Source organism: Bubalus kerabau, chromosome 1 (genome assembly GCF_029407905.1).
Source record: "Bubalus kerabau isolate K-KA32 ecotype Philippines breed swamp buffalo chromosome 1, PCC_UOA_SB_1v2, whole genome shotgun sequence".
Taxonomy (NCBI): Eukaryota; Metazoa; Chordata; class Mammalia; order Artiodactyla; family Bovidae; genus Bubalus; species Bubalus kerabau.
The window spans coordinates 111,317,759-111,331,250 of NC_073624.1; the positions used below are offsets into that span (position 1 = coordinate 111,317,759).

A 13,492-nucleotide genomic window follows, 5' to 3' on the forward strand; every position below is an offset into this window, starting at 1 on the left:
GGCTACTCCATTTCTTCTAAGGGATTCCTGCCCGCAGTAGTAGATATAATGGTCATCTGAGTTAAATTCACCCATTCCAGTCCATTTTAGTTCTCTGATTCCTAGAATGTCAATGTTCACTCTTGCCATCTCCTGTTTGACCACTTCCAATTTACAAATAGGTGTGAAAAGAAGAGAAGCAAAAAGCAAAGGAGAAAAGGAAAGATACAAGCATCTGAATGCAGAGTTCCAAAGAATAGCAGGAAGGGATAATAAAGCCTTCCTCAGCGATCAATGCAAAGAAATAGAGGAAAACAACAGAATGGGAAAGACTAGAGATCTCTTCAAGAAAAATAGAGATACCAAGGGAACATTTCATGCAAAGATGGGCTCGATAAAGGACAGAAATGGTATGGACCTAACAGAAGCAGAAGATATTAAGAAAAGGTGGCAAGAATACACTGAAGAACTGTACAAAAAAAGATCTTCATGACCCAGATAATCACGATGGTATGATCACTCACCTAGAGCCAGACATCCTGGAATGTGAAGTCAAATGGGCCTTAGAAAGCATCACTATGAACAAAGCTAGTGGAGGTGATGGAATTCCTGTTGAGCTATTTCAAATCCTGAAAGATGATGCTGTGAAAGTGCTACACTCAATATGCCAGCAAATATGGAAAACTCAGCAGTGGCCACAGGACTGGAAAAGGTCAGTTTTCATTCCAATCCCAAAGAAAGGCAATGCCAAAGAATGCTCAAACTACTGCACAATTGCACTCATCTCACATGCTAGTAAAATAATGCTCAAAATTCTCCAAGCCAGGCTTCAGCAATACATGAACCATGAACTTCCAGATGTTCAAGCTGGTTTAAGAAAAGCCAGAGGAACCAGAGATCAAATTGCCAACATCCGCTGGATCATGGAAAAAGCAAGAGAATTCCAGAAAAACATCTATTTCTGCTTTCTTGACTATGCCAAAGCCTTTGACTGTGTGGATCACAATAAACTGTGCAAAATTCTGAAAGAGATGGGAATACCAGACCACCTGACCTGCCTTCTGAGAAATCTGTATGCAGGTCAGGAAGCAACAGTTAGAACTGGACATAGAACAACAGACTGGTTCCAGATAGGAAAAGGAGTATGTCGAGGCTGTATATTGTCACCCTGCTTATTTAACTTATATGCAGAGTACATCATGAGAAACACTGGGCTGGAAGAAGCACAAGCTGGAATCAAGATTACCACGAGAAATATCAATAAGCTCGTATATGCAGACGACACCACCCTTATGGCAGAAAGTGAAGAGGAACTAAAAAGCCTCTTGATGAAAGTGAAAGAGGAGAGTGAAAAAGTTGGCTTAAAGCTCAACATTCAGAAAACAAAGATCATGGCATCTGGTCCCATCACTTCATGGGAAATAGATGGGGAAACAGTGGATTTTTTTGGGCTCCAAAATCACTGCAGATGGTGACTGCAGCCATGAAATTAAAAGACGCTTACTCCTTGGAAGAAAAGTTATGACCAACCTAGATAGCATATTCAAAAGCAGAGATGTTACTTTGCCAACAAAGGTCCATCTAGTCAAGGCTATGGTTTTTCCAGTAGTCATGTATGGATGTGAGAGTTGGACTGTAAAGACAGCTGAGTGCCAAAGAATTGTTGCTTTTGAACTGTGGTGTTGGAGAAGATCTTGAGAGTCCCTTGCACTGCAAGGAGATCCAACCAGTCCATTCTGAAGGAGAGACCAGCTCTGGGTGTTCTTTGGAAGGAATGATGCTAAAGTTGAAACTCCAGTACTTTGGCCACCTCATGCAAAGAGTTGACTCATTGGAAAAGACTCTGATGCTGGGAGGGATTGGGGGCAGGAGGAAATGGGGATGACAGAGGATAAGATGGCTGGATGGCATCACCGACTCGATGGACGTGAGTTTGAGTGAACTCCGGGACGTGGTGATGGACAGGGAGGCCTGGAATGCTGCAATTCATGGGGTCACAAAGAGTCAGACATGACTGAGTGACTGAACTGAACTGATGATACATTGTCTTGCCATTTGTAATATGGTTGGAATACCCATTTATTTGTGTATTATTTTATGTTCTTCAATACAATTTTTTCACTTTTCACATAGTGGTCTAAAAGATTGTTGGGTTTATGTCTAGGTACTTACAGTTTGGGAAATAGATGGGGAAACAGTGGAAAGTGTGTCAGACTTTATTTTTTGGGGCTCCAAAATCACTGCAGATTGTGATTGAAGCCATGAAATTAAAAGACGCTTACTCCTTGGAAGGAAAGTTACGACCAACCTGGACAGCATATTCAAAAGCAGAGACATTACTTTGCCAACAAAGGTCCGTCTAGTCAAGGGTATGGTTTTTCCTGTGGTCATGTATGGATGTGAGAGTTGGACTGTGAAGAAAGCTGAGCACTGAAGAATTGATGCTTTTGAACTGTGGTGCTGGAGAAGACTCTTGAGAGTCCCTTGGACTGCAAGGAGATCCAACCAGTCCATTCTGAAGGAGATCAGCCCTGGATGTTCTTTGGAAGGAATGATGCTAAAGCTGAAACTCCAGTACTTTGGCCACCTCATGCAAAGAGTTGACTCATTGGAAAAGACTCTGATGCTGGGAGGGATTGGGGGCAGGAGGAGAAAGGAATGACAGAGGATGAGATGGGTGGATCGCATCACTGACTCAATGGACATGGGTTTGGGTAAACTCTGGGAGTTCTATGGACAGGGAGGCCTGGCGTGCTGCAATTCATGGGGTCGCAAAGAGTCAGACACGACTGAGCGACTGAACTGAACTGAACTTACAGTTTTGTTGCTATTGTGATTGTTAGTTCCTTTTAATTTTTTCTAATGGATTAATAAAGGCATATAAAGGTACAGTTGATTTGTAACCAGTAGTATGGCATCCAGCAAACTTGCTAACCTGTTAGTAGTTCTAAGGGCTCTGCTCTTGGACTTTTAAGTAGTTAATTAAATAAGGAGTTTTACTCTCTTCCTTCTCAATTTTCATTTTACTTCTTTCAATTTTCATTTTACTTCTTCTATACTGGTTCAATACAGTGTGAATGCATGGGTCAGAATGTCATGCTTAATTTTATGGTCTTCAAATTTTCGCTCTTGAAAATCAGTGGCCCCGCAGAATCAAATGCCATCCATGTACTACTGCAACAACCCACTGACACACAAGCTAAATGAAACCGTTCCCTCCTAATTACTGCTCTGGTTTTGAAGTTTTGCCAGCTGCAGTGTCATTCCCTAACAGAGTGCTTCTTCAGAGAACTTTTGCTCTCTCCAAGTTATACTAGATTGAGGCTTAGTTTCACACTTAAGTTCCCAAATGCATCAAGACGACTGAGCCAGGAAGGTTATACTCTTACTTCCCTCATGACAGGGTCTCCTTGTTAACCCTTAGAGACTTTTCTGATCCAGTCAATTGACTTAGTCTGTAAGAGAATTTGGAATAACATTAAACTTCACAATTAAATGGTGAGTAATTGAAACTCTGGTTTGCCTTCTCCCTTTGGAGATTTCATTGTAATTATGCAAATGCCCCTCCTCTCATCAAGACATAGTGGAAGAGATAATTTATCAAGGCTCCACTAAATATTATTCCTCTAGCACAGGGTGTATGCTTTTTATATTTACATATCTAAACGGACTGCTAAGTAATTCTTGTAGCTGGAAAGATCCTTGTCACTCTTACTTCTTTGTTCTATAGCTGAACAAAGAAACACAAGAAGACTTTTAATTGAAAACAAAAATAAAAAACAAAATCAGACTAAAAAATCTTTATGGACTCTTCATCTCCTTATATCTTCTAGTTATATAGATTATTTAAGAATTTTACAGAGGAATGTTTTTGCATATTAATATTCTAAGATTTGTATTTTATGTTGTAATATGGGAAACAGCTACTTTTCACATTTATGAGTGTTATTAATCTTGATCATAGGAACATTGACTAGAAATTTCTTGATATTTTAGACTTGAGTATAAAAAAGAAATGTATTTCTATTAAGCCACATACATCAGAAAGTGAGTGATTTGTATTCTAATTTAAACATAATGAGAGCAGTGGAACTTCAGAATAACTGAGGTTCCTCTGATGAAACGATCCTTCTTTTAAATTTTGTGGAAATTTAAATGGCTTAGAATTTCTGTAAAAATAATAAATCTATTTTATACTTATTAATAAACACTGTTGATCACATTAAACTAAGAACTGACAAAGGCCTCTTGCTGGGCATTTGGATTGAATAAAATTATCAGGAATTTAATATATCATAATGAGTTTGCAAATCTCAGTTTTGAACAAAAAAATTATTAATGGAGAACTAACTATTAATATAAGAAATCATCTGGTCTAGAAACCTTCCAAGAAGAGCAACATTTAGCCAACTCTATTATAGCGGTGTTTTTCTTCTCATCTTTCATGAATAAGAGATAAAGTCAGGTCATTCCATCTGAAATAGTACATTAAAAATAATTAGTTTATATTAGGATAAAAAATAGTAATTTCTTGGGTCTATTATCACATCTTTTATTAAAATTCATTTCATCAATCCTTATCCTTTTATTTTATTACTTTGAAGCTTTCCTCTTTGGGCCAGAGAGTTTGTTTAGGTTTAATAAATAAATTGGATATAGTTATTAGTAAAATACCTGCGTAATAGAGGTCTGTGGTTCTTAACCTCAACTAAACATTGCAATTACTTGGGAAGATTTAAAAACAATTATATGTCTGTACCCCACCATTGGATGGAATATAGAGTGATTTCCATTCTATATTCAGTTCTTCCAAGGATTCTAATGTGTGGTCATAGTTGAGAATAACTGATATGTAGTACAAATATTAGTGCTTTGTTCTAGGCTCTAGGTTTGTAGGGATTGTAAATAGATGATTTATATATAGTAAAACTGGTTTAAAGAGTCACTGTGGAATTGAAAATAACAGCTGTGAAATCTGTACTGGAGAATTTCAAATCAAAGACAAAATGTTGTTTGTTGAACAATATTTGAAATCTGAGGTCAAGTCTGATTTTTTGAGAGCTAAAAAGCAATATGTGTGCTGGAGATAAAAACAAAAACAAAAAAAACAGTGTAGGCAGACTAAGATGCCCAAAAGCAGTAACCTTGAAGCATTAGGAATCCACATTGCTTAAACGCTATCTGGTCCTTATGAATTTTATTTTGTTGTCAATCAGTTGTGCCTGACTGTTTGGTACCCCATGGATTGCAGCCTGCCAGGCTTCCCTGTCCTTCACTATCTCCTAGAGTTTGCTCAAACTCATGTCCATTGAGTCGATGATGCCATCAGCCGCCTCATCATCTGTCACCCACTTCTCCTCCTGCCCTCAACCTTTCCCAGCATCAGGTGACTTTTCCAATTAGTTGGCTCTTTACATCAGGTTGCCAAGGTATTGAAGCTTCAGCATCAGTTTCAGCATCGGTCCTTCCAATGAATATTCAGGACTGATTTCCTTTAGGATTGACTGAACCCCTTGCAGTCCAGGGGACTCAAGAGTCTTCTCCAGCACCACAGTTCAAAAGCATCAATTCTTTGGTTCTCAGCTTTCTTTATGGTCCAACTCTCACATCCATATATGACTACTGGAAAAATCATAACTTTGAATATACAGACCTTTGTCGGCAAAGTGGTATCTTTGCTTTTTAATACACTGTCTAGGTGCATCATAGCTTTTCCTCCAAGAATCAAGTGTCTTTTAATTTCCTGGTTGCAGTCACTATCCACAGTGATTTTGGAAGCCAAGAAAATAAAGTCCATCACTGTTTCCATTTTTACCCATCTGTTTGCCATGAAGTGATGGGACTGGATGCTATGATCTTCATTTTTTAAATGTTGAGTTTTAAGCCACCTTTTTCACTCTCCTCTTTCAGCTTCATCAACAGGCTCTTTAGTTCTCCGCTTTCTGTCATTAGGGTGGTGTCATTTATTAATTGGTTGCTTTATTTCATTTATTCTTTTTTCCCACATTATGTTGTATTTAGGCAGGAATCTTCATATTCCTGTTTCACAGTGCATCCAGCCTAGTGTCTGGCATATGGTAGATGCAAAGCAAAGGAAATAGAGTCTTGGTGATTGAATGAATGAGTAAATGAAACAACAAGTAGGTTTAATGAATGGTTAAATGACACAACAAATGAACAAAAGAGAATGAACAAAGACATAGAAAGAGAGAGAAAATCAACAAAAGAAATAAGAGTGACAGGAGTAGACTCCTAGGAATCAGAAACTTGAATGCCTTCATTCAAATCTTAATCTTACGATGTTTCAGTAATTTGACCCTAAGTGAAATATTTACACTCTGTGCTTCAATTTCCTTTACTGTATCCAATAGGTTGTTATGGACCTAGAGTTTGTCATATAGAGTAAAGTCAGTCAGAAAGAGAAAAACAAGTATTGTATATTAACATGTATGTAGAATCTAGAAAAATAGTACAGATGTACATATTTTCAGGGCATGAATAGAGATGTTGATATAGAGAATGGATGTAAGAGAATATGTAAGTCAGATAGCTAGTGGGGACCTCCAGTAGAGCACTGGGAGCTCAGCACTGTGTTCTGTGGTGACCCGGATGGTTGGGATGGGAAGGGAGGTGAGGGTGGGATAGAAGGCCAAGAGGGAGGGGGATATATGTGTACCTGGAAGCTATAATTTTCATCATTATAGTGAAAATGCAGTCTTAGTTTGGATTTGGAAAGTGACAGTGAAGTCGCTCAGTCGTGTCTGACTCTTTGCGACCCCATGGACTGTAGCCCACCAGGCTCCTCCGTCCATAGGATTCTGCAGGCAAGAATACTGGAGTGGGTTGCCATTTCCTTCTCCAGGGGAACTTTCTGACCCAGGAATCGAACTTAGGTCTCCTGCATTGCAGGTAGATGGGAGGCAAATCCAAATTTGAAAATTTAAAGTAAAATGAGGAGTACAGTGATCTCTTGGAATAAAAGGAAATATTTGCAAGGGTATCAGATCAAGAGAATAACGATTTGGAACAAAAGCTATATATTCTTTTTTCAAGACATAAATCACAGGTTTAAAATGACCTTTCTACTCTGAAATTATGAAAGCATATATTAAACTCAGCACAGAATATATTTAAGATGATTTGAATAGATGAAATATATATATTTTTAAACATATAATGCCCTAGTATTCTTGCCTGGAGAACTCCATGGACAGAGGAGCCTGGCAAAAATTACAGTCCATGTGTTCACAAAGAGTCGGACACGACTGAGCAACTTTCACTTTCATGTACTTCACAAGATAAAAATAAAAGTTCAAAAAATTTCCATGGATAGTCCAACATTCCAAAGTAGCATAAAGACTTTGTAACACACATCTGTTACTTAATGGAACTTAAAGAAATTGAGGAGGTTAACATTATGAAAGTGTTTTATTTTCATTGTCTGATTACTGTTTATATTTACTTAAATTTCTCTCACCTTGAGCCCATTAAAACTATGCAATTTTTAGATAAGATTTTAATGGACTTCAGGTGCACAAAATTGGAATAATCGTTTTTCTAATTGGAAATTTAAGATCAATCAGTTGCACTGAACAAATATTTGCAGAATTTATATACATATGTGTGTGGTTGTGTACATGTGTGTGCTGTTTTATGTATGTTCATATAGCTGTATACACACACACAGCTGTATTCTTGGTACTTGTCAACACCATCCAACCTGTGTTATTTATCCTTTAGATTATATCTCCTAATTAAAAATAATAAAGTATAGATGAAATGAACTGTGAATTCAAAGTTTTGCATTTTAATTCAAGTCAGCTTTGTGTAATTACCTAAGTCTCAGTTTCTCCAAAGTTCTTAAGGACTTTAATCTTGAATGTAATATTTCAATAACATAAAACATTTTTCAAATAAAAAAATTTATTTTCTAATTTTCATAGTTTCTAAAACTTTCCTTTTTTCTAGTTGACTAGAAAAAATTCTCAATGTGAAGAGGTAGAAATTCTGTTAAAGCTCAAGGTTTCCTCCTTACTTATAGGTTGTATATAGAGTTCAAAAAAATTTTCTGTTATTATAGAAATTCAGTAATATAATACCCCAGTGATCCCAAATTTGGACATAACTGACTGGCAATTGGCTCTAGCCTTTCTTCCTAAATCAGTTCTCAGTTGCTGTCTAATGAATGTAAATTGGCTCTTCCCAGTTCAAAGTATAGATAATTATGTCATATTTTAGACCAGTTCAGTCACTCAGTTGTGTCTGACTCTTTGTGACCCCATGGACTGCAGCATGCAGGGCTTCCCTGTCCATCACCAACTCCCAGAGCTTACTCAAACTCATGTCCATTGAGTCGGTGATGCCATCCAACCATCTCATCCTCTGTCGTCCCCTTCTCTTCCCACCTTCAATCTTTCCCAGCATCCGGGTCAGTTCTTCACATCAGGTGGCCAAAGTATTGGAGTTTCAGCTTCAGCATCAGTTCTTCCAATGAATATTCAGGACTGATTTCCTTTAGGATTGACTGACTGGATCTCCTTGCAGTCCAAGGGATTCTCAACAGTCTTCTCCAACACCACAGTTCAAAAGTATCAGTTCTTTGGCACTCAGGTTTCTTTATATTCCAGCTCTCACATCTGTACATGACTACTGGAAAAACCATAGCTTTGACTAGACAGACTTTTGTTGGCAAAGTAATGTTTCTGCTTTTTAACATGCTGCACTGAGTGTCCCCAACCCTGCAGCAGACCACCGCTGAGCCACGCCTCTGCCGAAGACTCCTGGACACTCATGCAGTGACCCCAAAAGAGACTGATCCAGACTTGCCCATGAATGTCATATATAAAGGTCACAATCAATGTTTTTCCATTTTGTGTTCTTAAAAACTGTTTAGAATGTTGGATTTTTATTAGCTTCACAATATTACTGGTCTATGTGGTCAAGAATTCACCTGCCAGTACAGGAGACACAAGAGATGCAAGTTGAAGAAGATCAACCTGGGTCAAGAAGATCCCCTAGAGTAGGAAATGGCATCCGTCTCCAGTATTCTTGCCTGGAAAAAAATCTCATGGACAGAGGAGCCTGCCGGGCTACAGTCCATAGTATTACAAACAGAGTTGGACACAACTGAATGACTGAGCACAAACACAATACTGGTCTGCATTGTATGTGGTAATGCATACCCCACGAAGGACTTTTAACTCTGGAAAGGCAGTTCCCTTCCACCAACAGCAATTCCTAGGCATGTTCTCAGCTCTGATCCCTCATTGAGCATCAGTCCCAGCAGCTAAGGGAATCAAGACTGAAGGAGCATCTGGTCGACTGATCTGTGGTTCCTCTTCAAAATCCCTACCTAATTGTAACATCTCTTACCCATTTTACTAAGTAATTAGAAGTTTGGCACCTGCATTACAGACATTCAGTAATATTTTTGAAGTACTAACTGCAGATCCAGCTGGTATCTTAAGATGCTGTCTAAGACTGTCTTTCTCTGGCCTTTTAACTTTGATGCGTCCAGCTATTTCTCCACATGTTAGGCAACTGGACTTATCAACATGCCTTGCCATTTGTTTACTTTCCCATTCTCGCTGTTTTATCTTTCTCACGTATCTTCTGTGATGCAGTCGATAGTCCTCCTTTTCTCCTATGGGCGCACGTGCTAAATCACTTCAGTTGTGTCTGACTCTTTGCCACCCTTTGGACTGTAGCCCACCAGGCTCCTCTGTCCATGAGATTCTCCAGGCGAGAATACTGGAGTGGATTGCCATGCCTTTGTGCAGGGAATCTTCTCAACCCAGGGACTGAACCTGAGTGTCTTTTGTCTCCTGCATTGGCAGGCAGATTCTTTACCACTAGCACCACCTTTTGTCTAATGTGACATTTGCATTCCCAAGTGTCATGAGTTATGCAAAATCGCAAAATAAAAAACACAGAGCTCATGGGGGAAAGGGGTTTGCAGCACAGCTTAGTGACTTCGAAAGGAAATAGAATACTTGTAACACTGGTAGCACAGTTTTACCCATGTTAGATGGTTAAGAATTGCATAACTGCTATGATAAATTTAACTCTTTACCTTGAAAAAGATGTGAAGTTTGCTTATTAAAGTGGGTGTTGGAAGGGGTATAACTGTGAGCTGTTGTGAAGTGGTGGAAGGAGGGTTAAGTAAAATCAGACAGGTGTACAGATATGGATGGGTTAACCCGAACTGCTCCCTGAAGTGTGAGGTCGGTGTTCGATGCTTGAGAAATGAGCATGTGTGGCATTTTGATTAATATATTCCTACACTGATTGATTCAGCAAGGTCTGTTTTTCTGCGTTCGGCCAGTGATTCTCAAGAATGAGATTGTACATAAGGAAACACAAATTACATTATGTTCAAATTGTTCCTTAATGTATTTATCATGCTAGAACAAATTCACGTTTCTCAAACAGGCATTCTAGCAGAATTGATAATGCTTTCTTTGCTCTCTCTCCATTCTTTCCTATTTCTGCTTGCTTGTGATCTTTTTCTTTTAGCACGTATTTCTCCCCAGTTCCTGCACTGTCTTCACCACAAAACTCCAGTGCAGCTTGACTGCAGGCATCAGTCTGAAGACATGGATCACCCTGGTTTCCAGGCAGCCCCTTCAAAAAGAGAAAAAAATCAGTCTCAAATTATTTAAACTCTTTCAGCCTCTTTCCTGTGGATTGTGCACACTCATGACTTTTATGTTGGTAGCAATATAGAAAGCAAGACTTTTCTATGCCATACCTTTGTTCCAACAAGGTCAGATTCACAATGGGAATAATCTTATTTAAAAGAAAAATGTTGTGTAAGCTCATTTACTGAGTGTCATTGAAAATTAATTGCAAATTCATAAAGGATCTTGAATAAAAATAGAAAATATTACATAGTTTCTTACTAATGATAGGCTGTGTTACATAAATATAATATTATTTTATAATAAATTTCATATGTAATTGATTAAAAATAGCTGCCACTTACTGAATGTTTAGGGTTTACCTGTGTTTTGTGCTAAACTGTGTATAATGTGTATATAGTAGCTTCCAGCTCAAATGCACCTTTTAACCTACTTAAAAATTACTGGTCTACTTTTATATTTTAATGTCAACTAAGAGTTTTCTCAGTTTTCCTCCAAAGTTAGTTCTATTAGAGTTCTTACTGTTCAGTATGAAATGTTTATCAGTCTTAGATCTTTAAGTTCATGGATTTCAAATTAAAGAGGTAGATAATTCTAAGTGTCATTTCTTTCTCTTTTCCCACAGCGATTGTCCAATGGTTCTATAGACTCAACTGATGAAACAAGTCAAATAGTTGAACTACAAGAATTGCTTGAAAAACAAAACTATGAAATGGCCCAAATGAAAGAACGTTTAGCAGCCCTTTCTTCCCGAGTGGGAGAGGTGGAACAGGAAGCTGAGACAGCAAGAAAGGATCTCATTAAAACAGAAGAAATGAACACTAAGTATCAGAGGGACATTAGGGAGGTAAGTGATTCATAACACTTTCAGTCTCTGCTTCCTAAATGCTGCCTCTGAGATATTTTTCCATAATTTCCACTAATGGCATATACTCATATATTTTCCCAAAAGATCATAAATTGGAATACATTATGTTAGTTATGAAACTTATTCACTAAGGCAAAAATAGTTTATTTCATCACTCCTCTAAATATGTACAGAAAGAAAATGTTGATAGCAAGTCTCAGAAGTAAAAACTATAGTTTTTTAATGAATTTTTAAAAGTTTAAGCTGTTAATTTTAAATAACCCTAGATTTGGGTATGAATAATGAATTGCTATACTCTTAGCAGATGGGAATACCCACAGACATTACTTTAAAAATTTCTCTTTTATTTTGGTTTTGTATCTATGAATGTGAATGTACATGTGTGACAGTGGGAACCTTTCTTTTTCTATATATTCAGTTCTTCCTAAATGTAACATCACTTCATCTATTTGAAAAAGAGTACTTTATGACAAAAGTTACAAGGAGATGTCTTATTTGTAACATTGCTGGATCATCTTACCAACTAAAGTGCAAAGTTTAGAATTTTCATTTTATCACTGTATTTAATTAAAAAGAAAAATTATCTACATTTATGAAATTTTTATGATTTTCCATGTTCTTTTAAATCATATTTTTAATTTTTTTATCTTTTGTGTTTCATTAATTAGCTATTATTGGAGTTGATTCTGTGTATCCAATTCTTTTCTTCCCATTCTCCTTTGAGCCCCTTTTATCTGTCATACTTTTGCTTCCACAGTCCCATCAAAACAGTTCTAATTTAGTTTAACTTCCATGTTGCTAAATCCAGGAGCCACTTTTCAGTCCTTTGAAGCACTTGATCTGATTCTTGATGTACTTTTTCATCCTGCTAATAGCACACTACACTCTTCCTGATTTTCCTGCATTTTTGCTTGCTACCCCTGTCTCAGGCTCCTTTATGTTCTCTGCTTCTCATCCCTAACTGTGGAAAGCCTTCCCTCTTCAATCAGCCTTAACTCCCCTGGTAAATCCATGCTGTTTCATAGCTCCAAAAACTACCCATGGCCTTATGATTCCCAATTTATATCTGCAGCTTATCTGTCTCTCCTGATTTCCAGATGCCTGAATCTAGATCTCTAATGGGTGTCTCAAAATTAACATCCTCAAGACTGGTTTATTGATATTCCCCCTAAGAAGTCAGATTTATTTGCAGCCTTACTTATCTCAGCTGATGGCAATACTACTTATTGGTGTTCAGACCAAAAACCTTGGAACTGTCCTTGGTACCTCTCTTTCACTCACACTGTATTTGATACATCCACAAAGCATATTACTTCCAACTTCAAAATGTGTCTGTCACATAACCTCTTGCCACAGTCTTCGTGGCTCTTTCTTATTCCACACAGCAATCATCTCTCATTGGAGCATCATGATAGTCTGCACTCAGCACTGCAGCCTGAGTAACCTGTTACCATGTAAGTCAGCTCAAGTCACTTTCTCCTTGAAGCTCTTCAATGACTACCTATTCTACTTATAGTAAAAGTAAGGTCCTTGCGGGGGTCTGCAATCATACCATCTCCCTCTGCCTCTTGGCAGCCTCTGACCTCTTGGAACTCTACTCTTGCACTTTAATCCATTCAATTCAGTTACTGTGGCCTCTTAAACAAGCCAGATCTATTCTGTTGCATTTTCTTTTCCTTCTGCTTTTTACTCAAATGTCTTCTCAGTGGAGCGTTCTCTAAACCTAGTGTTTATAAATATACACTCTCCTTCTTTCATTTTTTAGAAATCTCACAGAATTGCTGCCATCTGACAGCAGCATATACTTTACTGATTTACTTGTTTGTCATATGCCTCCCTCTCCAGTGTACATAAATATTCATAAGAGCTGGGATTTTGTGTTTTGCCTAGTTTTGTTCATTGCTCTATTTTAATCATATATACAACTATTGAGTATATAATAGGCACTCAAAAAGCTCTTTGTTGAAAGAATGGATATTTATGAGTGTTTGGTGTAAACATCGAA

At 37.7% G+C, this 13,492-nt stretch overlaps 1 protein-coding gene across 3 annotated transcripts in view; it reads left to right on the forward strand.

Moving 5' to 3' along the window:
- The window catches only part of PPFIA2 (PTPRF interacting protein alpha 2), a 496,123-nt gene that overhangs the window by 359,120 nt on the left and 123,511 nt on the right, over positions 1–13,492 (forward strand). For all 3 annotated transcript variants that reach the window (XM_055586841.1, XM_055586848.1, XM_055586854.1), the window contains one exon: positions 11,245–11,466. In XM_055586841.1, coding sequence (XP_055442816.1) covers positions 11,245–11,466 — 222 coding nt within the window. The remainder of the gene's footprint in view (positions 1–11,244; positions 11,467–13,492) is intronic.